This window comes from Clarias gariepinus, chromosome 24 (assembly GCF_024256425.1).
Source record: "Clarias gariepinus isolate MV-2021 ecotype Netherlands chromosome 24, CGAR_prim_01v2, whole genome shotgun sequence".
Taxonomy (NCBI): domain Eukaryota; kingdom Metazoa; phylum Chordata; class Actinopteri; order Siluriformes; family Clariidae; genus Clarias; species Clarias gariepinus.
In genome coordinates, this window is record NC_071123.1 from 2,707,627 (window position 1) to 2,734,945 (window position 27,319).

Genomic DNA, 27,319 nt, shown 5'->3' on the forward strand with positions numbered 1-27,319 from the left:
TAGCAATGCACCAACCTGCCTACTGTTCTGATGCAATGTTATACTGGAACTAAGGCGTTATCAGTAGTGTCCAGTCTTGTGAAGTTCTTTGTTGACTTTCTGTCATAAGAAATTGCTAATGTTCATGGGCTTGAGCAAAAGTTGTTTCAAGGATTAACGATATTTTCCAGCCACAGTCTTAACTCGGCCTCACTTTCTTGTAGGGCATTTTCACGTTCTGCGAATTCTTGACCCCAAAGTCTGTTTCATTGTGATTAGTGAGAAGGCAATTGTTCCAGGCTTGGGAACCGTACCCGTTCCCTGCTGTATTGGCGTGTGTAAATACACGTGTACCCAAGTACGAAGAAACAAAAACAATGTGAACGCCGACCAGCAGGGGAGCAATCGTTCCTGGGCACGGTACAATTGATAATGCCCCAACTCACTTGGCTGAGAACCCAGCTTGTTCTTGACTCAGTCTCAGCTTATCCTGGTTCTAGATTATTTAATTTGAATCTTAATTATAAAAACCAATAAAACTTGACAGGTAAGGGTTAGGGTTACCCATGGTGTCATTTAAAATGCAGCTGCTACCTACAAGTCTGTCTTGTGACTCTGGATACTTATCTGTATACAGTACCTGAATTACCAGCAGGGGTAATTTTCTTAATTGCAGCATGGTTTAAAAAAGACTCCTTCTCCTTGTTCTACACCATCCATCCAAAAATATGTGGATGTGTGGTTCTTCTTCAAGCTGCTTCCACAATAATAAAAGCACACAAATGTACATGGTGTTAAACAGGCTCAACCTTATACAATCATAGAAAGAACCCTGTATACATAAGTTCTTCCACTCCAACGTGTTGAAGTGGAAGAACTCGAGTGTCCTTCACAGAGCCCTGACTGAACTTGATGTGGAACTGGAGCTTTGTTGACATCCCAACATTAACCTGACCTCGCTAATGCATGTGGGGCTGAATGAACACAAATCCTCAAAACCACGCTCCAAAACCTGGTGGAAAGCCTTTCCAGAAGAGTGGAGGGAACTGAGTCCGGACTTTTATGTTCAACAAGCACAATTAAGTGTTCTACAGTACAGGCACAAGTTGAGATCAGTGGTCTTGAAATGCACTGTCAACCTAGCGATTTTATGCCACTGAAACCAAAAAGGTTTTTTACAGATTATTAAAATGTCAGAGTGAGCTTTGCTACCGTATGACGTCTGTCTAAAAGCCACCACTGTGATGATGGTGTGAAAATGTGAACAAAACAAATTGAAACTTGAAAAGTTTCTGTCGTTCCATTTCCTGGAACAGCTTTAAACTCATCTTTATCGCCTTTTGATTTGTGCAGCCAATATTATACTGACATGTTTGCATTTAATCAAGCCTCAGACTGATGACCTAAACTATGTTTATTATAAGACCATCTTCAGCTGAGGCATCTTTTCTAATCATTTGTTGTTGATCAGATAAACTGCAGAAACCTGAAAGTATTAAAACGTTTTTGAACAAATTATAGAATCAAACTGTATGTATTGATTTTTCCATTTTCCTTCCCCGTTTCTCCCTCCCTCACTTTCTCTAGTTGTTTGAAGTTGCAGTAAATGTCACCATGTCCACAGCATGTCCTCCTGTTATTGCTGTTGACCTCATGATCTCATCTCGCTTTGTTGTTCCCCAAACGCTCCTAACTCCCGCTCGTCTGTGTTCCGTCTCCAGGGAGGAGGCCATGATGTCCACGCACTTCGAGACAGTAGACGATTTGCTGGCGTCATTCGGCCCGGTGAGAGACTGCTCAAAGGACAACGGCGGCTGCCGGAAGAACTTCAAGTGTGTTTCTGACAGACGCCTCGATTCCACCGGCTGCATGGTGAGAAGTCGTTTAAACCCTCCTCTCCTGCTCATGCATCTGATCCGTTGGGCCTCAGATTATTTAATGTCATAGTCCGACCGAGGTGCTTTTTTTTAAAAAAGAAAATGACCTCATTTTAAAAAAGTAAAATAGTATCAGTGGCCTCAGGATTGCTGATCTTTTTTTTAATGACCGATGTGTGCACAGCTGAAAGTGTAACTAAAAGTAGGAAGGAACTGAATGTGACCTTACTGTACCAAAAATGGATTTAAAGTCACACTGGTATTTTAATTAAATTAAATATCATTTGGTCCGATTTACATCTATTTGTTATCATTAATAAAAGTATAATATTTTGCCATTTATAGAAATCATTTACAATTAAAAATTTATAATTAAAATTTCTCTGCACTATTATTATTATTATTATTATTATTATTATATACATATAACTCTAAAAGCCTGTTTCTATTTTTTATCTCAGACATTTTAAATTATTATGTGCTTTTATTATTATCACCTATTTAAAATTTGAAGACTACAGATTAAGTTTAAACATTATTATTTTTTAAATAATAAATCTAAGCATCCACAAATTATAAATAAATGCAGCAATTAACACATTCAGTAACTGATATATTTTTTGTTTAATGTTTATTAATTATGATCATCTGCAGTCATTGAACTAAAAAATATATATTCATAAAAAAACAAATTAATGATTTACAAAATCTTGTTTACAATAACACATTATCATCATTTGGAGCGTTAAGGATAAAAATAAAATGTTGCTATTATGAATTGAAGCTAACCAAGCCTTAATGTTAAACTTTTATTATAAGAGAGAGAGAGAGTTTGATGTACTTTGATGTATTTTTAAAGTAAGCGTTCGGTGCCACATTAGGTCATCATTATGCCAAAACCATATTCTCAAGGCACAGCGTTTTATCAGTAATCCTGTCAGCAATGGTCAGAGATCTGTACAGTATATCGCTCACACCACATACTGTAAGTGGAGCTTATAAGTGCAAATAATTCACTTTGTACTTTTTCAGGACTTCTCGAGGACTTTGACGTGACACTTCTAATCGGTTTAAGGACTCGCCCATGCTTACTTAGTGAAAGTGTTCAGACGTGGTGCTAGAGGTTAAACCTTTTAGTTTATATATAAGACGAGCTGGAAAGTGGAACGTTTAATGGGAACTCGTCAGCTTAAGTGATGTGATGGCCCAGTGGTCAGTTAAGCTGGAGGGATTTTGAAGAAATTAAATAGTAAAATTATTTAAAATGGAAATAAATTTAGTAATATTATAATTATTATAATATCTGATCCTATTTTAAAATCTAAAACTTGTCTTAAGTAATCTAATCCTGATCACTGGAACAGTCCCAGCTCAGAGGGTTAAGACTAGGGCTTACTGATCTGATCTGTTTGATCTACTGATCTGTTTTTGCTCCAGATCATGTGATCTCTGGCTTTCAATCTGATTGGCTTGAGATGGATCATTAGCTTACACGAGAACATAAACTGTATGTTGTTGGCTCTTTTTTTTTTTTTTTTTTAACTGGGTATATTATGGGATTTATTTGTATTTATAGTTTGATGCTATTGCTAATACACTTACACATACAGTACATCTAGCATTTTTTTCTTTTTATAATAATGAAAGTCAAAGTATTTTTCCCTTTATTGTACATCAGCTAGGCTTTCTTCAGTGTAACAGTCTTGTTATGAATGCATTGATCTTTGCTTAGAATGCTTCTTTTCTCCTTTCCCAATGGCGTCAAGGAGAAATCAGCCCATGCATTGTAAGCCGAGTCAGAACCGGTCGCAGCACTATATTTTTCTCAGTGTGTTTTAAATGATTAAACAATTACCATGAGGTCTGAAAAAAAAAATCTAGTAGTGACTAATAGCGAAGCTGCTATGTTAATTTTGCCCATTTTATTTTTAATTATGATTCAGTACACTGAAAAAGAAATAAAAAAAGAAATCCAGATAATTCACTCCAGTTTATTCCTCAGAGTGATTCTTTTTGGCGTGAATTGTCTGACATCCTTCTGTTATCACTCGCTCTGACCACAACATGGGACAAGCTGGTAAGAGCTGGTCAAGCAGCATGACCAAACCATTCGAGCCAGGGTACAGCTGGTCGGCCAGATGGTGCTGGACGCTCTCCATTCCAACGATGGTTTACCAGTGTAGAAAACTCGGCTTGTCATTTAGTGACTGGAATAAATGAATAACGGTAGTGAAACAGAATATGTTAGTTTTTTTTTTTTTTTTTTTTACCTAATGATGCAATTTAAATACAGGTAAATAATTCACCAATAAATATAGTTTACAAGTAAACAATGCACATAAGGAGACAAAATTTATTTCTAAGCAAAATCTACAGCAGCAAAAGACCAATTTACCAAAGGTTATTATTATTTTTTTTTATTTATAATTGTATATCAGAACATACAGTATTTCTTATCCATTTATTGTGGCATTTAGTGTCAGATGATCCTACAAAGTCTAAAACCACTGGAGACTTTTCATAAAGGTTAAACAAACATCTTTTTCAGAAGACTCCAGCCTACCAATAACTACACATTTTTATTTTGTTAATGCGCCACTGTATACAGGGGTGTTCTCCCTATGGTTGGTGGGTTTCCTCCGGGTTCCCTGGTTTCCTCCCACAGTCCAAAGACATGCAAAGTAGGCAAATTTTCTATCCCATGTTTTGAGTGTACAATATGTGTGTTTGTGTGCACTGAGATAGACTGGCACCCCTTGTGCCCTGTACAGGGTAAGCAATATACAGTAGAGAATGTGCGAGAGAAAAAGTGGGTGATTTACTGCATAATCACTAACATTTCAGAATGAGTTTATGCAGATGATAACATCTGTACCGTTATTATATAATCAAGAAGATATGTGAAACATTTAACGTTTTATAACAACAAAATGTATTTGGAACGTTTCAGTTTTTTCATGTTTTAAATTTCAATTGAAAAAAGGATAAAAAAATAAATAAAATCGGCAAGTGTTGTTTAAAAACAGTGGAATAAAAAAAAACAGAAAGCAATGAAAAGTAAATTGATGTTAACTTTCTCAGCGTTAACCGTGATGGATTTTTCAAAGCTGGGGTCGTGACCTTGTTCTTGATATGCCAAGACCATTTTCTAAAAGTGCATCCATCCTATCTGTAATCCTGTCAAAGCTGGACAGGGCTCTAAAAGGCTTTAGCTCGCACTTTATATATGAAGCTGCGTTAAAATAATTTGCTTCGCACCTTTGGAGGACTTTCCTCCTTCATGGAATCCTATGCGACTCTAATGCGACTTAAAGACATCATTTCAAAATGCATAGTCATAATTATGGAAGAAAAAAGGCATAAACATGATAAATGTCATAATTCCATGAAACTATGAGTACTAATACAAGATAATTTAGAAAATCTTCATGATATAAATTATGAACTTTAAATATCATAATTATTGCCTGGGTTTTCATAATTATGGGTAAGCATCTTGCAATTATAACTTACTATCTTAAGTTACACTAGTACCTCATAATTAGGAGTTTGTATCTTTGTAAGCATGACCTATCTCAATGATGATGTAATATCTCATAATTGTGAATGAATATCACAGATCTGGTATTTTATAATTGTGACTTAATATCTTGCAGTTATCACTTACTATCATACATAGGTGTCTCATAGGTATGTTTTGGTATCTCAATTATGAGGCAATATCTTATATTTATGACTTAGTGTCTTGTAATTTATTAACTTAAAATGTCATAAATTTTTACCTGGGTTGCATAAGCATAAGTTTTAATGCTTTAAATATGCTTTAATTTATTGATTATGATAAAACTGTTAATATTTGTCTTAGAGTTTTGAAATATATTTTTCAATCACAAGTAACTCTCTTAATTGTAATTTCATTTCATTATGTTATCATTCTGACTTGGAATAATAGTAATAATATTTGTAATAATAATAACAATAATAATAATAATAATAACAATAATAATAATAATAATAATAATAATAATAATAATGATAATAATAATGATATGTCTGATGGGAATGATGTTGTATTTTATAATTCTGACTTAATACCTTATAAATATGATTAAATATTTTTAAATGATTCAATTTAAGATGTAATACCTCATATTTAAAAGTTCTTGAATTTATGACTTGAAATAGTTATGATTAACTAATACAAAAGATTATAAGCAGAAGCAAAGACAGGCAGAAAAGTCGGTATTATCTATACTTCAGGATGGTCAGTGATCATTTTTCAAAGCGATAGGAATCACCAGCTGATATAATTGATTTATAGGTGACGATTTGATTTGTATTGCGATTCTGTAAGTATGACGATTTAAAAAATATCCTAAATTGTTTGTACTTATATTTTAGACTTTGTTACAATTGTGAATTTTCATAGCAAATCATTTGCTGCCAATGTGTGAGTAGTTTAGAGTGCACCACCTGTAGGATTGTAGAGGAACTGCAACATTTCATTTCCTCGAAGGCTTACAAAATGTATATAAATTACAATATTATTACTTATTATTATTTTTATTTATTTGGGACTTAATATGTCATATTGAACAAATCATGATACATCACTGAATAATTTTTTTTCCCCATCTTTAGTTTTACGTGTGTTTAAAATCAGTGAAATGCTTTATTCTAGTTGGCAGGATTATCCAGTGCTGGGGAATAAACAATGCAAATCACTTAATTAAAGAGCGCATTTAGAAATGATAGGATTTAGCCCCGTCATTACGTTTATTTACGATGGTAATCAGGGAGAAGGATTTTTTATTATATATTATATAATTTTTTTTACCCACGTCACAATATGATGGCAGGAGCAGATTGCAGTGACAGCGTCGTTAGCTTCTTAATGTCGCGCTCATAGCAGGTGGGCCAGCGGGCTTTGATATGTTTTTTAATGGACTTGTTTTCATTTGCCACGCTGCACTTCTTACATTTAAATCAGACCCTTAATTGCAGGTCTGTTAGCAAACAAATTGTCCGTGGCGAACTTTGGCCTTCCTGATTTCACTTGGCCTTGTTATGTTGAGGAGTATGCAAACGATCTTCAAGGTAAAAACAAACTTTGGGGTAATTTTTGTTCAGGGTTTGTTATTTCTGTAGTTTTATTCTTGGTTTTTTAAGTAAATGATGAAAAGCTTTACTCTGAGTGCAAATACTTTACACTGGACGATGATAAATATTTGGTGTTTGAAAAATATTAATATGTTCATGATATATTTGCTCAATTTTTCATATTCATCCCCGGTGCAAACTAAATGTGGAGGAAAGATATTAATTTTTTTATTGATTTTAAAGAGAAGTATGTTTACTGTAACAAATAAATAATGTTTGAAGCAATTTCTTTGGGCTGTTTGGGCTCGTGTTACAAAAGGAGGAAAAGACAGTATATTAATTTACCCTATTCGAAATGAAAAACATGCATTTCTGACCTTTTAACTGAAAAAATTAATGCAAATAGTTTAAGTGAGTCTAGGATGTAAGAAGGAAGCTAATAACTCACTCTTCCAAACTCCATTTAGAGACATGAAGGGAAAATTGAGTCAATAGAGTCCATTTACAAGCGTATTGACCTCTGCGGAGGCTGGTTACACACTTCACTTCTGACTGTCAGGCTTGAGCCGATTTATAAAACAGTAAAATATTTCACAAAAAAAAAAAAAAAAAAAAAATCCATTAAAAATTTTTTTTTATAAAAACTTGAAGGACTTTAGTCTTTAGTGCCACATATGGAATTTGTCCTTGCTCTAATTTTTATTTGCTGACATTTTTTTTCCTCTGTTACAAGCAAAAGGAAAATAAAAATCTGCATATACCATTGCTTTTATTCTTCTAAAGAGCTTTCATAGCGTTATTATGTAACATCATGTCAGAATTACAGAACGGTGGCTGGTGTTCAGAAACAAATCTCACACAAATGCCTTTTAAATAGAGAGCTGAACATGTCAAACATAATATTTAAGAATTAAATATTTCTAATTAATTAATTAATTAATTTATTATTATTATTGGTTTGCATTAGATTTAACTATAAAAATATAAAGATATGTAATGAGTTGTAAAGTTGCTCGTACTGTATAGGCAGATTGTTGGCGAATGAAACGACGCTAATGATCACGATGTTTTATTTGTTACATAAAATATATTGAATGCACAATTCTTCTTTTTTTATCTAAATAGTTTGTTTTAGCACTTTAAAGTCTTTATTTAAAACTTTTCAGCATGAGTAATAAAATCTTTAGTGAAATATAATAAAGTATAAGTAATGATTATTTCTGCTCTATCCTGAGACGCGAAGCTAGAAGAAGCCGTTCTGCACGCTTGCTAATTTTACTTGACTTGCATTTATTCGAAGCCGGGTTCTTGTTAAACAAAGCGTATCTCCTGACATTCATTACAGCTCAGGCATTGCTGCAGTGTTTAATGCAGCTTTTCCGAGTTCATCCGCAGGCTCTATTAAAAGATGGCCGACCATTTTCAAGTCAAAATTGCTAATCGATACGAATCTTGGCCTTTCAAGCCACAACAAGCGTGCCATTGGTATTGACGTTCTAAAATAACAAGTCAATTTGTTCAAAGGTTAGATTGGTCGTTCTATCAGTGGAGGCGCTCGGTGGAAGCTGGTTTTCCTCCCACTCGCTCTGGAGAGTCTGCACTCTGACTCCAGCCCCGCTTGGCCAACGTACAAATAACTCAAAGCGTAGAAGGGTTCACACAAATTAAAACGCTATTGCAAATGTGCTGCACACAGCTGGGAAGCTCAGTGTAGAGTTCAGTTAGAGTTCAACAGAGCAGAGAATACAACACAGCACAGTGAAACCCAACACAAGACCACACACAACACAGCACAGTAAAACACAACCCAACACAGCACAGTGAAACACAACACAAGACAACACTCGACACAACCCAACACAGCACAGTGTGGCACAATACAGCACAGCGAAATAAAACATAACACAGTATTTCACACTACAACACAACACAACGAAATACAGCAGAGCACAACACAATACAGTGCAGCCCAACACAGCACAATGAAATACAACACAACAGAACACATCACAGCACAACACAACACAATGAAATATAGCACAACCCAATACAATGTAGTGCAACACAGCGCAGGGCTACACAACACAGCACAATGAAATACAACACAACAAAATACATTACAGTACAACTCAACACAACACAGCTGGGCGAAACACAGCACAGCGAAATGCAACATAACACAGTACAATGAAATACATTACAACAGAATACATCACAGTACAACACAACACATGTAGCGCAACACAGCGCAGGGCAACACAGCACAACACAGGGCAGCACAGAGTAACACAACACAGCACAATGAAATACAACATAGCACAGCACAGCACTGTGCAAAACAACACAGCACAATGAAATATAGCACAGCACAACATAATACAGCATGGTGCAACACAGCACAGTACAGGACAATAGAACACAGCACAATAGAACACAGTGCAACACAATACAGCATGGTGCAACACAACACAGTGCATCAGAAGCAGAGTGCAACACAAGGCAACACAGAACAACAACACAGTGCAACACAGCACAACACAACATAACACAGCAGGTTGCAACACAGCACACTAAAACACAGTGTAAGATCACACAGTACAGCACAACAGGGAACAACACAGAACACAGCACAGTGCAACACAACACAAAGCAACACAGAAAAACATAACACAGTGCAGCACTACAACACAGTTCAACACAACACAGCAGAGTGCAAAACATCACAACACAACAAGGCGCAGTACAGTAGAGGAGTTTATACGATATCTTAAGCCATGTCTGTACGACCCAAGAAGCAAAGACGAGAGAGAAGATTGAGAAAAAATACAAATGTGATGAGAAGAAACACCTGAACGAGAAGTACAAAGACACTGAGAGAAGAAAAGATGCACAGCTGCTCTGAGAAGAGAAGAGAAGAGAAGCGCAAAAATGTAAATATTGCAACATGAGTACAGAAACAAGAGGAGAGAAGGAAGAAATAAAAAGAATACAGATGATACATAATGAAACCAGAAATAAAAGAAGGAGAGAGGAGGTGTCCTTAGACACTTAAAAAAAGAGAGAGAAAGAAAAGAGAAGGCAATCTGTGAGGGGAAGTATGAAAAATACATAAACACTGTGTGTGTGTGTGTGTGTGTGTGTGTGTGTGTGTGTGTGTGTGTGTGTGTGTGTGTGTATAAAAGAGAGAGAAAATCGTGAAAGAACAGATTTCCTCAACTCATCATCACCTCTACCTCTACCAACGTGTGTGTGTGTGTGTGTGTGTGTGTGTGTGTGTGTTTACTTGCCATTTCTCCTACAGGATTGTTTCATTAATAGCTCTGCTGTGTCGGGAGAAATGAACTATTTTGTTTATTTATTTATTTATTTATTTATTTATTTGTTTATTATTATTATTTATTTGGTTTTCGCCCCTGAGCTGTGATGGTAAACCGTGATGTGAACAGCGAGTGCAGTACACCGCGGCTCTGTGAGCAATTATCAGTATAACATACCGTACCGTATGCATCAATAGAAGCTAACCAGACCGTCTTAGCGTGTGTGCTGACATCGATCCTCTGTGTTTCTCTGTCAAAACCTTCAGAAAGCAGAGATCGCTTCATCAGATATGGATTAATTACTAATTATAATAACAAACTCCCCTTCAGCATTCTTAAAAAAGAAGAAGGAAAAAACGCACACTTTTTCTCTTAACAAACTTAAGTGTTACACTAACCCAGTTGTTCTTTACCCTATTCCTGGAGGAACGCTGGCCTGCTGCATATTTTAGTGTTTTCCCTGCTCTACCACACCCACCTACTTAATATTTAACACCTGTTAATTAGGTGATTAGTTAAATCAGTGGCAGAAAATCTGAGAATACACTAAAAATTTGCAGTACAACTACTGTACTTGGCGTTTTTATATCCATCATCCATCCAACCTCTGTAGTCCAAGGGTAACCAATGTATTAATTAGTAAAAAAAAAAAAAAAAAAAACTGTGGTGGCACCTCCGGTCAACATTTCCATTATGGCATTTGGCAGATGCCCTTATATCCAAAGAGACATGCCATCATACATCTGAGCAGTTGAGGGTTAAGGGCCTTGCTCAAGGGCCCAACTGGGACAACTTGGTAGACGTGGGATTTGAACCTGGGACCTTTTTGGAGTTTATCCTCAACCACTGAGCTAACCCTGACATTCACACATACAATACATTCAAACACTACAGTGAACGGCAATTAGCCTAATCTGCATGTCTTTGGAAGCAGAAGTACCTGTACCATGCCGCCTGGTTTACTGTAAATACTTCTACATTTCTACTATTTCATGCATGTATGCAATTCTAGACATAAAAATAGGATATAAAATAAAAAAACAGTTTAGCATTACTTATTCAGCTAATGTCCAAATAGACAGGACATAAAAGGTATGATCATACTGTAGGCGTGATGTAATATCCACGTCGGGGAGCACCATGTTCAGGGTATACCCTACCTTGTGCCCTAAGTCTGGGATAGGCTCCAGGCTCCCCACAACCCTGAATACAGGATAAATCGGTATAGACGATGAAAAAGTAAGTAACTACACCTCAGCTTAAAATAGTTAAACAGGTTTTCTTTTCTGGTACCGGGAATATTCTCAGGTTAGACTCTGGATCCACCTCAACCTTGAGCTGACTGAAAAGGACCATGAACGACTGATCAATAGAATCATCATTACACACTAGTAGACTAATCACAGTTGATATAATCAAACAACCTCTTGAAAACTTGTCTTTCTTTTTATTTTCTTTCATCACACCAGAACGATTCAGATTAAAAGGTAGAGCGAGGACCACGATGAACTCAATTTTACGATTTTATCATTTCACAAAAAAAAAAAAAAAAAAAAAACGTTTACCACATTCTCAAGCAATTGTACGACCGTGGCTAAAAGTTCTCTCTTTTTTTTTTTTTTAGTCTTTGGAGAATATTTAATTTAATTTGGTTTAATCTAATTTAAATGAACCACTTGTAAAGATTTCTGGCTTGCGTGTCCATCATTTACATTTCCTCAGCATGTCAGACGACGGGTGTGACCGAACCGCTGCGCTGCTGAGACGGCTTCCTCCTGCGCTGTTAGCAACCACAGCAAGACAGAGAAAAGGACAGTGTTTACAAAGACTTCTGAAGGACATGTGACGAAGACAGAAAGCCAGCAGAAGCAAAGGAAGAAAGAGAAAGACGAGTAGAGAAAAGGGCAGGCGGTGAGTGGGAGGGAAATAAAGACGTGCCGGTTGTCGATTTTGAAAAAGGGAAACTTCAGAAGAAGAGTCATGACCGTGAGAATGCGTATTTCATAAAGTTATAGGGAACAAAGTCTGGTTTGTTAGCTGAGTAGCGTCTTTTTGGACAAAATATTATATTTTTTAAATAAAAATCATGCAAGCAGCTTTCTGTGAGCGTGTCTAACTCAGTGTGGAGGCTAAAGGAGGAGACGTAGGAGTGTCTTTAAGGACATATTTGGTTCTCAAGCAGGAAGAAGATGATGATAATGTCAAGGACAGGATTCTGCATTTTTTTTAAAAATCATATTGGGAAAAATATTGAGCTTCACCGGTTTATTCCTAATGAGCGAGAGAGAGGTGACTGTGGTAAGGAACAACACAGTGAGATGACCCTGAGGTCATAATGTGAGGAGAACTCCAACTGGATATGGTGGACCAGGATGGACCAGTAAAGGAGACAGAGGGAGACATAAGGCAGGGAGACAGTTCACTGTCAATTTCATACATTCCTTAATAACAGGAGAGACTGTCTGTCATATTTTCAAAGGATTTTGCTGTCTTATATCAACAAATACAACAAAGTGAGGACTTCGAGTTTAAAAGGTTTGCCACACATCATGAGCATGAACGTCTGGACAATATTTGGTTCTAGGTTGTTGATTTTTGTCTGATTTCTGATGATCCGGGTTCAAGCCCCGCCATAGGTGGGTTGCTACGACTCATGCTACCCAGCCACCGCATGCAGTGCCTATTGCCCCAAACCCAGTTAGAAAAATGGAATGATTGTCGCAATTAGGACATCTGGCGTATAACCTGTGCCAAGTTGTGTGTTTTTGCTGTTTTGGCTCATACACACTCGCACGTATACTGTAGTACATGTCAAACTCTGTACACTCATTAAGCTGAACTATTTTCAATATACATGTGATGAGCTCAACTTTGCAAAATGCATACAATGGACACACACTACTTTTTCTTAATTACACACACCCACTTAGATTATTGAGTCAGTTATGTTGAAAGTTCCAAAATTTCCTTCATTTAATTTGCTAAACACAAGGCATCTCAAGAGCATGTTAGTGATGATGATGGACTACAGCTGGTAGCTTCGCCGAGATGAAAAGGTACTGTTTGTCAGCACTCGATGGATTGACTGACACATGGTAAAATGGGAAAGTTCTAGGAGCTTAATTAAGATCTGAGAAAGAAGATGGGCAGATTTACACAAGTCAGGAACTCAACTGTGTGCAGGTACAAGATATTGGTAGGTGTAGCCACTTTGCCAGGGCGTGGAAGAAGATTCAAATTAAACCCTCAGCTGAGAGGAAAATTGCATCATCAGGAGCAACTGAGGAACCACCAAGGCACAGGGCTGCTATGAATTTGTATCGCTGTCTACAATAAGGCCAGTTTTACATCACCATGGACTGAAAGTCTGGCATCCAAGAACGAAGCTCCTGCTCCAAAATGCACTTCATCGAGCACGACTAAAGTTTGCAGCTGAATACATGGATGAAGAAAAAGCCCTCTGGTAAAAAGTTTGGACAAGAAGCTCGTTTGGATGAGTGAAGGTGAGATGTTCAACCCCAAGAACACGGTAGCAGTGTAAAACAGAATAGCAGTATCACACTTTAGGGCTGTTTTGGTGCCAGTGGAACTGGTGCATTGCACAAAATGGATGGAATAATAATGAAGGAAGAGGAGAATATGAAAATTTTTTGGCATAACCTCAAATCGTCAACTAGATGGTTGAAACTTGGCCAGAACTAGTGTTCCTACAGGACAGTGACCCCAAATACACACCAACGCTGGTTGAGGAATGGATAAAGCAAGCTAACTTTAAGCTTTTTGAGCTTCGACTATATTAAAAGTTTGTGGACCGTACGTAGAGGTCAGGTCTGTGCCAGAAAACCAACAAATTGTAACTAAACTGCCAAGAAGAGCAGTCACATACTCGACCAAAGTTCTGCCAAAAAAATCTGTAGTTAGCCATTTCCCCCTGCTTTTCCGCTCTTATGAAATTAATAAGACAAAACAATGACACACGTCAAGTTACCAAGAAGCTGTAGACCTGTAGCCAAAGATAAAAAAGAAAAATGCAAAAGTTTCAGCTTTACATCTAAGAGTTCTGATATAGATGTTAAAACAAACATCTTGTTATAGGAGAGTTTACAATATTAATGGTTCCCATTGTTTATGCAGAGCATCCAACAAATACTGGCGTTCCGAATAATGAGCCGTTGCTACAGAAACAGTAAGTTTTAATAGAACGAGCTCATTAATACAAAACCTGTGATTTGTTGCTGCACTAGTGTCAGAGCTGCTGTTTAAAAAAAAAAAATGAAAATTAATCAGGAGCTGCTGACCAATCAAAATCCAGAATTCTTTGAACTTTTAAAAGAGCCTTGGTTTTTGTTCATGGTCTGTATCGTGCGTTGGTGAGTGAATAAAGCAAAGCGGCCATCATCCTTTGAGATGTCGCCTGGGAAGAGTTATTGAAAAAAAATGTCCTTAACACTGACAAAGGTCAAAGTGACCTTTAAAGAGTACACAGGCATCAAAGAGAGAGCGCATAATCACTGTTCTTAAATAAAGGACAGAGAGCAAGAGAGAGAGCAAGAGAGAGAGAGCGAGAGAGAGAGAGAGAGAGAGAGAGAGAATCACAGAAGCCGCAGTGGTTAAATTGAGTTCTCAGCCTGTCACCAGTTTGTCATCATGTCTTAAATTTAATGACTCTGCAGCTCCATTCTCTGTTGTTGTTTTTGTTGTTGTTTGTCGTTTCCGTTTTCGTGCCTTAGTTAACAAAAAAACATTGCCTTATTCGAGGTGGCACTGTGCTGTGGTGATTAGCACTGTGGCCTCACACGTCCAGGGTCAAGGGTTCGAATCACGTCCTTGTGCATGGAGTTTGCATGTTCTCCCCATACTTGTTGGGTTTCCTCCAGGTACTCCGGTTCCCCGTCACATTCCAAGGACATGCAGATTAGACTAAATAGGCGGAGCCTATTCTAGGGGACTCATGGCGAACAGGCATAAGGCAGGGTACACTCTGGATTGCTAATGTAGAAGAAATATGGTTAAATTTAAGCCTAGCCTTTAGGAATCACAGATCTGAAAACTTTTACCGATTTCTTTTCCAACTTTTTATCTCGTTTGTTTTTTTATTTATTATCGTGACAAATAGGTTTAATACTATTTTCAGAAAAAAAAATTTAGTAGACGTAATCCTCCAGAAATGCAACAAACACAAATATATAAATGCTGCCTTCCGATGCGAGCAGCTTTATTTCACTCAGCGTTTCAATGAATGTTTCAGAAACCATGCTTTACTTGTTGTTTCTCTCTCTGGCCTCAGTGAGCCCTGTTTTGTGTGAGGAATCTGAATGTGTTGGTGTGAACAGCTGTGATGTCAATAGGAGTCCTGGGGAAACCTGGTGTCACCTGAGCCAGGTGTCAGTAGGTCTTACATATTCATGAAAAGTCAGATTATTCAGTGAAACGGCGGCTCTGCTGAAAAAAAGTTAAATACAAGGTCTTTGAGTTGCCATGGGCACACACCCTAGACTTTCATAAACTCTTTGGTGTTGAGGACAATCTGCCAGGTTTTGTTATTCTCCATTTTCTAATTTACTTGCTTTAGTTTTGGTCATGCCAAATCCTCTTGAACTCCCCCTCCCTTCTTCTTGGTTAATATTTGGAATCATGTAAATCATGTTGCCCGAAGATCAACAGTAAAGGAAAAGCAAGTTCAAGGTTCAAGTAACATGATTGTGTGATTTAACTAAAATTAAATTAAATTAAATTTTATGTTGACCTAAAAAAGACACCTTGTGGAAAAAAACAAAACATTCAAGGTTAAAATGTTTACCATTATTATAGAATTCATAGTAAATTGAAATTATGGCGATCTCCTGTAGCACCCTAAATGCAGTCTTCTTAAAGTTTAAACCTGCCGTTTCATACTGCACATATCTGTAAACATAATCTAAGCGAGCACACGGAGATCAGAGTCACACTTGCAAACCAGACAGAAAGTGCACGAGTGTGATGTGACTTACTGTACGTTAAAGCTGAACTCTGCATGCGTGGCTATCTTCACCACATATCTATCATCTCTATAGACCATTTCCTCCATGTCGGCCGTATATCTGGCAGCGCGTTTGTGTTCCTGCCTGAAGTTTATGTCGCATTGATTTCACACTGTGATTGCATTTGCATAAAGCACATTTCTAGCTGCCGATAAAGAGAGAGACAGCTCTGTCTGCAGCCAAGAGCATTCGTAAGCACTTTCAATCCCACAGCAATGCAAACGTCAGGAGGGAAAAATTTAGTATATCGGAATATGATGCGGTCTACGCCTGGTAGAGGACCCTGGTCGTGTGGTGCTATAGTAGCTTATAAATCTAGTGGTTGGATGTTGTTTGTAATTATTATTATTAGACATTTTGCCAGCCTCAAGAAAAAAAAACACATATTTGTACAAAATTCATACTGTATATACACTTAGGATATATAATAATAATAATAATAATAATTATTATTATTATATATATATATATATATATATATATATATATATATATATAGGTAGATATACATCTTGGATACATCACCTTATACTAAATGTAAAAAAAAAAAAAAAGTAAAAATGGCTTGGAAATCATTTTGAAATTTTGAATTTTAAAAAATTTAACCAGTGCCCTATCAAGGGTTAAGATCTCTGAACTGCAAGTTCTTTCTCCTAAGTGCTACTTAATCAGTGCTTTATTGCAAAATATATTGTCTTAGACATATAAAACTATGCAGTATACAGAATACACATCTCGCTAGTGTAGTGAAACTTCGTTGTGGAGACCAGTGGTGACCACTGTATTCATTTACCCACACATTTATACACTACGGGCAATTTGGAAACACCATTTAGCCTGCATGTCTTTGGAATGTTGAAAGAAACGGTCTTAATAGGGGGCGGAGCCTATTCTAGGGGACTCATGGCGAACAGGCATAAGGCAGGGTACACTCTGGATTGCTTAGGATATATAATAATAATAATAATATAATAATAATAATAATAATATAATTATATATATATATATATATATATATATATATATATATATATATGGTGTTTCCAAATTGCCCGTAGTGTATAAATGTGTAGGTAAATGAATACAGTGGTCACCACTGGTCTCCACTACGAAGTTTCAATACACTAGCGAGATGTGTATTTTGTATACTGCATAGTTTTCTGTATAAGCCAATATCCAAATAAGCATATAACAATAATTTGAAAACACCATTTAGCCTAATCTGCATGTCTTTGGACTGTTGGAAGAAACCGAGGGAGATACCCAGAGATAACCCACCAAGCATGGGGATAACATTTATTTAACATTAAAATTTGTTCTTTGTTATTTCTAGTTATTTTGCATACAAGTAATACATTCTTAATTACAAGCAGTCTTCCAAGTATCACTCTAGAGTCCCTTTTCACTCAAAATGAACCAGGTCCTAGTTTATGTCTGGTGCTAGTACTGGTTCAGAGCCGGGTTAATAGCAAAACTGATGAACTGGCTTTGTTTTTTTATGGGCTAGCGGCAAAGCTAGCAGAATTTTTTTTTTTTAAAAATAAATAAGGTAATTTCTTTAAAGAATCGCAGTCACAAACTTTATGTTGGTTGTGATAATCCAGCCTTTAGCCCCTAACATAAGCGGTTATTTGTTCTAGCCCAGTAACGTGTTGGGTCCGTCCATGGAAGTCCAATGCTTTGGCTGCCTGAATGCTAAAAACTGGTTTGAAAGTGGACACTGGCTCTGAACTAGCTCCTTGGTGGAAAAAAGGGTATTAGTTTCCAAGAACTGGACCAGGAACTTGTTAACTGTCCAAGTAGTCCTCAAAGAAATGTTTTTTTTTTGTTTTTTTTGTTTTTCTTTTTGCTGTAGACTTAAAAAGTTTTTTTCTTCCTTCTTTGTCACTTTCTTTGCAAATTTATACATTGTTAATTCCTAACAAGCTCCCAAGTATCACTTTGGGAAACACTCACAAGTTTGTTGCAGAACTGTTTGAACTGAAGTATACCTTGAGCAGGCTACGACAATTCCTGCTAATCATGAAATGTACTGACATCTGTATGGTTTATGGGGCACCTGTGCCTTTCTACAAATCATTTGCATATATTCATGAATATGCTAATTATTTCCTACCACACGCTCGCTGCACGTTATAATATTACAGCTCTGATATACTCTCTATACGCTGTGCTATTTTACTGCAAACCAGGAGCAGAAAATCAAACTTAATGGTCCGAACACCGGGTGATGTATGTGAACCCCCTTTAGAGCTCACTGTTTCTACACCAAAGCACACTGGGAGTAATTTTTTCTGCATCTCTTGCTGGCTCATTATCATATATTCAGATTCATTTCTCCCTCGGTTGTGTTTTCTTTCATTTTCTGCTCGTGACTTTTGTGCAGGGAGCTAAATGGGTGGAACCGGCGTGTAATTTACCATAGGGAGATCTGGTTAGGAATACACTGTGGTAAGTTCAGCCTTTATTCATCACAAATATAGTACATTACTGCGGAGTGAAATTCCTTATTCTTTGCATATTTAAGAATTTTAAATATGGGGTCAGAGCGCCATAGAGTCAACCATTATACAATGGAGCAGACAGGGTTAAGGGCCTTGCTCAAGGGCCCAGCAGTGGCAACCTGGTGGAGCTGGAGGCTTGAACCGCCGACCTTCCGATCAGTAACTCAGAGCCTTGACACAGTAAGCCACCACCGCTCTATACATATAGTCAAAACAGTTAGAAACCACCTAGGTTTTGGGTTTCCCCAGTGCCACCGGGGCATGGCGTTGCAGGGTCTGTGTTGTGTCTCCATGGATACAGTAACACTTGTATTGTATGTCCAGCGCATCCCATGGGTGCTCAATTAGCTTGGAGATTAGAGTTTGGAGACTGAGTCGGCAGCTTTGGGCTTATCGCCTGCTGGCCGTCTGTGTTACACTTGGTGTTCTAGTACCTTTCTATTGTGGCCAGCATTGGCTATTTGTGCTGCACTGTTTTTTTTTTTCTCTGGGATTGGACCAGACAAACTGGCCTTTGGGTGAGCCTTGGGCACCCATGATCCTGTCACCAGTTTATTATTACTGGTCAGTGTGTGTGTGTGTGTGTGGGTATATGCATATACGGCGGGGGCGATATACAGAAGTCAACTCAGTGTGTGCGTAGTTACACGTCTTAAAAATTTCAATTTCCTCCTCTTAAACAGTTTAATAAAGCAGCATTGCTGGATTTAGATTACAAAACCTTCTCTCCTGTCTTACGGGAAAAGCAAAGAAGCAGTGGAGGGAAAATAACAAGGTAGTCCTTTGGGTCATTCATCTCAGCAGAATAGTTTGAGTGTGTGTGTGTGTGTGTGTGTGTGTTTTTCTTGTTTTGTTTTAATGAGCTAAGTCTTTGGCTATAATTGATTTTAAAAAGGGTTGACAGGGAAATGAAGGTTATCACACAGTCAGTGTACCAAAAAGCTCATAAACTATTTATACAAAGGCTAAAGTGGGATTAAATAACCATAATTATGATTTATACTTGAGAAGGAGAAAGAAATTTATTCCAATCTTTTTTTTTTGGTGTTGTGCTTTGAGTAGGGTATAAAAAAGTCTTTATCCTTTAAGTCCTGTTTAAATAAACAGAAATATAGATTTGAGATCGATATTGGTTTTTATTATTGTTTTATAAGCTAAATGCTTAGCAATCATGGCAATCCATCTTTTTTTATATTAAACACAAAGCATTTTGTTGGGCATTTGTTGAATATGAACACAAAAGAAAAATCTGAGTGCCCCAAAATGTGGCCATGCAGTGATGTCAGTATGAAATCACTAAAGAACTGGACAGTTACATTCACAGTTAAGTCGAGTTCTGGTTCTAGCTCCACTAGGCCGTTTAGTTGGACTACTGTCCTTGTCCCATTATACAAGCACGGCAGGGGAATCGATTTATTGACCAAGGTACAGTATGTTCCACTCCCCTACCATAGATGGCGATATGCACCCTCCCTTTCCCTGTACTGTACGTACTGTGTTCCTGTTCACCTCTAACATCACGGACACAACACTTCACAAAATGGTATCATATCGAGCTGTGAAATCATGGACAACTTTACAGTATGTACATTTCATACATGCTGTTCGCTTGAGTTTTTGTACAAATGAGATGCGCTCTAACACTCGTGGTTATTATGGTGTTATCAGAAAGCAGACGACCTCGCTGTATTTTTACTGCCATCTTCCACTGTTTGATGCTTGGGTCAAAGCCCGAGATGGGAACTGTGGAGCATGAGCAATACACCTACAGTAGGCTGATTTCTGTGTCTGATTGAGTTACACATTCAGGAGAAGCTCGACTCTCATCTGCATTATCTAATTAAGTTCGATTTAGTACAGTTTTAGCTGGACTAACATATTTACCCTTATTTTAAAAGTCAGGTTTTGGTTAAACTAACACGATATAGTTGGTTTTATAATTTTTTCCAAAGACTTCTCCAAATTTTCCTTTGTTGTCATTTTTATGGTGCAAATCAAGATCAGTGAATTGATGATGTATGCTTCCTTACGTGTCTAAGTAAATCATTTTTCAAAGTTGCCAAAATGTTTGGACACACCAGTCAAAAGTGTGGATTTATTTTCTACATACTGGAACAATACTGGATTTTTTTCAAAACGATAAAATACGGCAACCCATCAAGCACCATGATGGAAGTCTCTCTGCTAAGCATTCAGAAGGTCTGTCCACAGAGGCCACGTGGAGTAGTAATGGTGCGTGGAAGTGGCCAGGGGTAGCTCAGTGGTTAAGGCATTGGACTACGGTTCGGAAGATCCCAGGTTCAAAACCCACAACCACCAAGTTGCCACTGTTGGGCCCTTGAGCGCGGCCCTTAACCCTCAACTGCTCAGATGTGTAATGAGATAAAAATGTAAGTCGCTCTGGATAAGAGCGTCTGCTAAATGTAAATTGCTCATGTAAGTGCTCTTGTTTGGCTCCACCAGTCTGTCGTACTGAACTGTCTTTCCTGGAGACAAGAATACCATATTGTTATATTGTGCAAGATTAATTAAATACATACTGATTACTTATTTTTTGCATGTATTTTACACTTTAATGCTTCAGATCATGAAACAAATTTAAACATTAGTCAAAGATAACACAAGTAAACACATCATGCAGTTTTTAAATGAAGGTTTTTATCATAAAGGAAAAACAAAATCCCAAACTACATAGCCCTTGTGATTATTTAATTATTACTAAACTAGGTAGAAATTCAAGCTTTAACAGGCCCTCCAGCTGTTCATTGAACTGTGATGAGATGCACTTGACATCAGTAATAGTCTCCTCACTCTGTCAGCAAAGTCAAACACACCCTGTACAATTCATTCTAAAATAGTGTACCGTCCTGTTCAAGCATGCTTTTGCCGCCCTGAAGTCGGACGCCATCGCGACCTTCATCTTCTGCTAAGAAGAAAAATCTCTTTACATTGCAAAGCGCTACAAATCCAAGCCCAGAGCCCGCGCCGGTGCTTCCTTCAAGGGGACGGGGCTTTCATTAGGATGAAGTCTGCTTGTTAATCACGTGGCGTCTGATTAAAAACCGTGACGAGTTTAATGCGGCTAATGAATTAGAGCGCAGAGGCGGAGAGAGCCCTGGAGTCTTCAGTGCGCCTTTACACCCTTCCTTCTGTCCTTTTTTTTCCCTGATCATTACATCAAGATCATTTTCCAGATATTAACATTAACGCAGATTGGAATTACTTTTGATTGAGTCCTTAAAACTTGATGATGGGTTATAAAGTTTTATGAAGTCTCCTTATTCATTAAACTCATTTTTTTATGTCTAGTAACAGTTTTTTTTATTATTATTATTATTATTATTATTATTATTATTAATAATAATAATAATAATAATAATAATAATAATTATTATTATTATTATTATTATTATTATTATTTCTAATGTTAAGCAGTTGTAGAGCACAAATCCAGTCAGTGTTTAACTACTGAATCTTTGTGGAACATTTCAAGGTCAAGGCGTCATGAAATTAGATGTTGTACAAAGTTATGTTAGTTCATAAGAAAGTCGCCAGACATTTAGAACAAACTGCGGAAATGTTTCTGTAGGTATGACTAGTACTCTAGATCTTATTAAAATTCCCAGCATAAACGGGAATTTTTTAAATAGAAAAAATAAAGAGACACGGCTTGGGAATAGAACTTAGTTTGAAGGTCTCCTATGAAAAGAAATGAAAAGCTGATTATTGTTGTTTTTCTTACTATGCTCTCGTTATGTACAGTACGTTCCTCCTTTAAATATTTTTTTCTGAAGAAATTCATTCAAAAGGGACTGCACAGATGGCGTGCGTGGAGGTTTATTGCTACTTCAGTACAAGCACCTCGTATTGATGGATATGTTCATGTCAGTGAATTATTTACACACCGCCAGTGAAGGGTACTGAACCCAGCGAACCTAGGTGCTAAAATGCTCATTAATGCAAATGTAGGAGTGAGGATTGCAATTCTTCAGGGTATACTCAACGCTATTACTCAATCAAGGCACAAAAAAAAAAAATCAGAAGCTAAACCGCAGAGCAGGTTTTAAGAAACTGATCTGAATTGCTGATTCACACGCATTTAGTACTTAATGCTGTTTACTGAAGCGTCCCCTGATAATGTGAAAACCTCAAAGACATAACATCAAGACACTTGCCTGGTTTATTGTATTTAGCGATTAGTATCATGGTGAATTAATTAACAAAACAAACATGGTACATTATACAGACTTATGAATAAACTATTACTTTATTTATTCCCCCTGGTTACTGCATTATGATTAAATTCAATTTAAGGATCTGGAAATTCCAATGGGTGCAAACTAATAAGAAATTCTGAATAATATAGTAGGTGCGAAAATATAAATGTATGAAGTAAAAATTATTTGCATGCCCTGGACTGCACCACAGTAAACAACTCACTGAGATACAGTGCATCCGGAAAATATTCACAGCGCTTCACTTTTTCCACATTTTGCTATGTCACGGCTTTATTTCAATATGGATTCAATTCATTATTTTTCTCGAAGTTCTACAAACAATACCCCGTAATGTCAGCGTGAAAGAAGGTTGTTTGAAATCTAACCTTTGCCATGACACTCATAATTTAGCTCAGGTGCATCCTCTTTCCTTCTTTGAGATGTTTCTCCAACTGGATTGGAGTCTACCTCTGGTAAATTCAATTTGGACATTATTTTAAAAGAAACACACCCATCTATATAAGACCAAACCATGAAGTCTATAGAACTGTCTGTAGACCTCCAAGATCTGCGGAAGGGGACAGAAACATTTCTGCAGCATCAAGGGTCCAGATGAGCACAGTGGCCTCCATCATCCATAAATGGAAGAGAACCACCAGGACTCTTCCTAGAGTGGGCTGCCCAGCCAAAGTGAGCGATCAGTGGAAAAGGGCCTTAGTCAGGGAGGTGACCAAGAACCTAATGGTTAGTCTGAAAGAGCTCCTGTTGTTCTCTGTGGAGAGAAGAGAACCTCCCAGAAGAAAAAAAATTTTTTTGTAACATCATAATCAAAAAGACTTCCATGGTAGAGTGACTATGGTAGAGTGGCTTCTATATGGCCACTCTACCATACAGGCTTACATAAAAATAAAATAAAAAAATACAACAATGATAAATAAAGCAAAGACAATAATTTGTTTAATATTTTTTTGCTGATAATATAGTCTCAAGTAAAATTTTAGCAGTTTTGGGAGAAAATGAGCTGCTTAGTTTTACTAAACATTCTCCATATGAGGACTTTCTCGCACCTGCTTCTTTTTTCATAAAGCAAAATGCAGAAGCTTACTTTTTTTTTTGTCTGAAAACGTTCTTTTACATAATATGCTTTTTCTTCATTACAGATTTCCTGTTTACATTTTTTTCAGAAAAAAATCTGAATTTTTAAATATTAATAAAATGTAAAAAATATATATATTTTTATATTTGTTGGTTGTCATAAAATAAACATGTATAATAACATTTGTGCAAAAAAGATTCAGGAGATTTAGTTTTTTTATTAGTCATTTGGACACACACCAACAGTTTGAGTGCATTGGGAGTTTTTTGTGCAGAGTCAGTGATAAAAAACAAAACAAAAAGTAGACTGAATACAGGAATAAATAGAAAAAAAATAAACAGTGGAAGAATTTAAGCTATTAGACTATAACACACTATACCAGTTATCTAATACTGTAGTGCACTCTGGTATGTTTCAAACAAGATCTTCAAAAATCAAACTATTGCAGTTCTATTTTTCAAATTTACAAATTGCACTTTGTCTTGAATTGTTATTTGATGTTTTTTGATGTTTTTTTTTTTTTTTTTAACAAAAACAAATAAGTGCAGGATTGTACCTTAATCTTATACCGGATACATGTACACGGGTTATAGCAGAACGAGAGAGATAAGAACTAACAGGAGTGAGACAAACATGCTCTGTTACAGCAGGAAAAGAGTCACTGATTGGAAATACAAATTATTTCGCGAGTGCATGCGCAAAAGTCTCAGGAAGATTGTGTCTTTCACCGACAGTGATTGTGTGTAAATTAAGACAAATGAAGGGCAGGGTTTAAATTTGCAGAAGCCCATGATATTGTTTTCTGTAAAGCACAATAGGCAAATGAAGGTTGCCAACCCATTACAGCACACAAGTGAATTCACACACTCAATCACACACACTATGGGAATTTTAGAGACACCAATTAGCCTATATTGCATGTCTTTGAAATGTGGAAGGAGAACCCTGCGGGTGCAAACGCTGCACACACAGTGCGGAGGCAAGATACGAAACCCCCAACCCTGAAGGTTCGAGTCAACAGTGCTACTGTAGCTGCTAAAGCTGATTAAAAAATAAACGGTAGTGATAAAAATGATGTGAGCTAGAAATGTAAAGTTTATGTCCGGGTAACATAGAATCAACAGTGCATAGTAACAATAGTTAAGGAGCACCTTAAATTGATCTTACTTTATATATGTAAATCTATTTATATTTATATATATATATATATATATATATATATATATATATATATATATATATATAAATCAATTTATATTTATATATAAATTATATATCTATTGGAGACCGGTGATTAGTATACTGATGATGCTGAAAGGTTGGAACAGACAAGAGGGGAAATGAGGTCGCTGCAGATGCTGTTACATAAACAATCAATTGAATCTTTAGACATTTTGCAGCCTGCAGCGGTAAAACATTTGTTTATATCGCTTTAATTTAATATGCATCATTTAATTTTATGTAATATTAATGGAAAGGGAAATGGGGGGGGGGGGGGTTGAGGTGGATGGATATTTGTGGTTTGATGGGTGGAAATTACAGACAGTGTTTAAACTAAATCAAAATGTAAAATAAAAAAGATTTGCACTGTACTGTAGCTGTAACAACACTTTCACTTCATCCCAGGTCTACACTATTCTAAATAGGCCAAATTTACCTTCTCACACTTCTGGGGCAAAAGCTGGTCCTCATCCGGAAGCGCAAAGCGCTACAGAAGAGGAGGAAGTATCATTTACACAGCGCTGGAAATGCAAAGTAACACTATATCAGGCTGTGAGCTCTCAGTATCGATCAAGTGTCTACTGCAAGCCATCATCAAATCAATGCGGGGATTAACAGAACAAATGGAAAATGCCGAAACAATTACAGGACGCTCTTAAAGGGCAGCGGGGCAGCGTGATTGACGAAGAGGCGTGGCTTCAGGAGTGAGACACAAGGCTCAGGATGAATGTACTGCAAATTAGCATTTAAACAAGTACAGTTATTAAGGTTTTTACAAAATTAACACTGCAATAAGAAAAAAACTGAAAACAAACAAAACAGGATTGTGGATTACAGTCTGGCTAGACAATATAGATATAAAGGTCACCCATGCTAACACCTACAATAATTCATGTACTAGCTAGCAGACCATAATATATAGCTTGTACATTAATTAGCTGCTAACACTGGTGACCTTTTCATTAATACAGAAACAGAAGACCCACTTAATTAGTGGCATCCTTAAGCATCCAATTAACCCTTGAACAACCTTTAAAGAGCTCTTTTCTAAGTGTGAATGTTTTTCAAGGGTCTTTCTGGGGTTGATTGGATAATTACTGGTTCGTAACGTTTAAAAATGGTTATGCTTGGAAAGGTTTCCAGTAAGTTTTGTAGCCATTAAAAGTACCCAGAAGAGTACACCAAGTACCAGGACAGTTCAGTGATATTTAGGATGTCTTAGTGCATCTAAGCTAAGAAATGCTTGGTAAAGTTGCATGGTAAAAATGGACAGTAAAAATCTGAACTTTGTTTAATAGGAAAAGTAAAAGCATTTCCACACACATAATGTGATTGGTCCATAAGAAAACCACTTGTCCGTGAAACTCATTAAATAAAAAAAGCTACAGTCGCGAGGGAGCATAAAGACTGGACTTTTGAGAGATGGGAAAAGGTCATGTGACCTGATGAGTTCAGATTGTCCCTATTCCAGAGTGATGGGGTGAGAAGAGAAGGACATGAAGCGATGCTCCCATCATGCATAGTGTCCACTGTACAAGCCTCTGGAGACAGTGTTATGATCTGGGGTTGATCAGTTTAGACTCAAAATGAAGTCAGCTGATGACCTGAATGTACTGAGTTTTTCTTCCCTTATGACACCCTTAGGAATATTCTAGCACTTAGATTGTAAAAGCGTGGTTCTTGGAGCACAAAGAATCATCTTCACACATAACCTGGACGCCACACCACTCGATACCATTTGTTGCAACTGGCATCGTGTTTTTTGGCTTTCCAAAAGTGAACATGTACTTAGCCGGTTACTGGATTTCCACTATCTGGTTTATAACATTTAACATTTTCTTTGCATGGCCCATTTTACAAAATGTTGGCTATAAAGCAACCAGCAATCAGTCAGCACCTTTTCATAAGACAACTCAAGCGTTCAATCTTTACGCCTTCAGTACGGTAATCAGTGGTGTCAAAAGTATTCACATTCATTACATGAGTAC

General features: G+C 37.0%; 1 protein-coding gene across 2 annotated transcripts in view; it reads left to right on the forward strand.

Moving 5' to 3' along the window:
• LOC128511888 (astrotactin-2-like) overlaps positions 1–27,319 on the forward strand; it is a 434,725-nt gene that overhangs the window by 285,506 nt on the left and 121,900 nt on the right. For both annotated transcript variants that reach the window (XM_053484912.1, XM_053484914.1), the window contains exon 11: positions 1,701–1,851. In XM_053484912.1, coding sequence (XP_053340887.1) covers positions 1,701–1,851 — 151 coding nt within the window. The remainder of the gene's footprint in view (positions 1–1,700; positions 1,852–27,319) is intronic.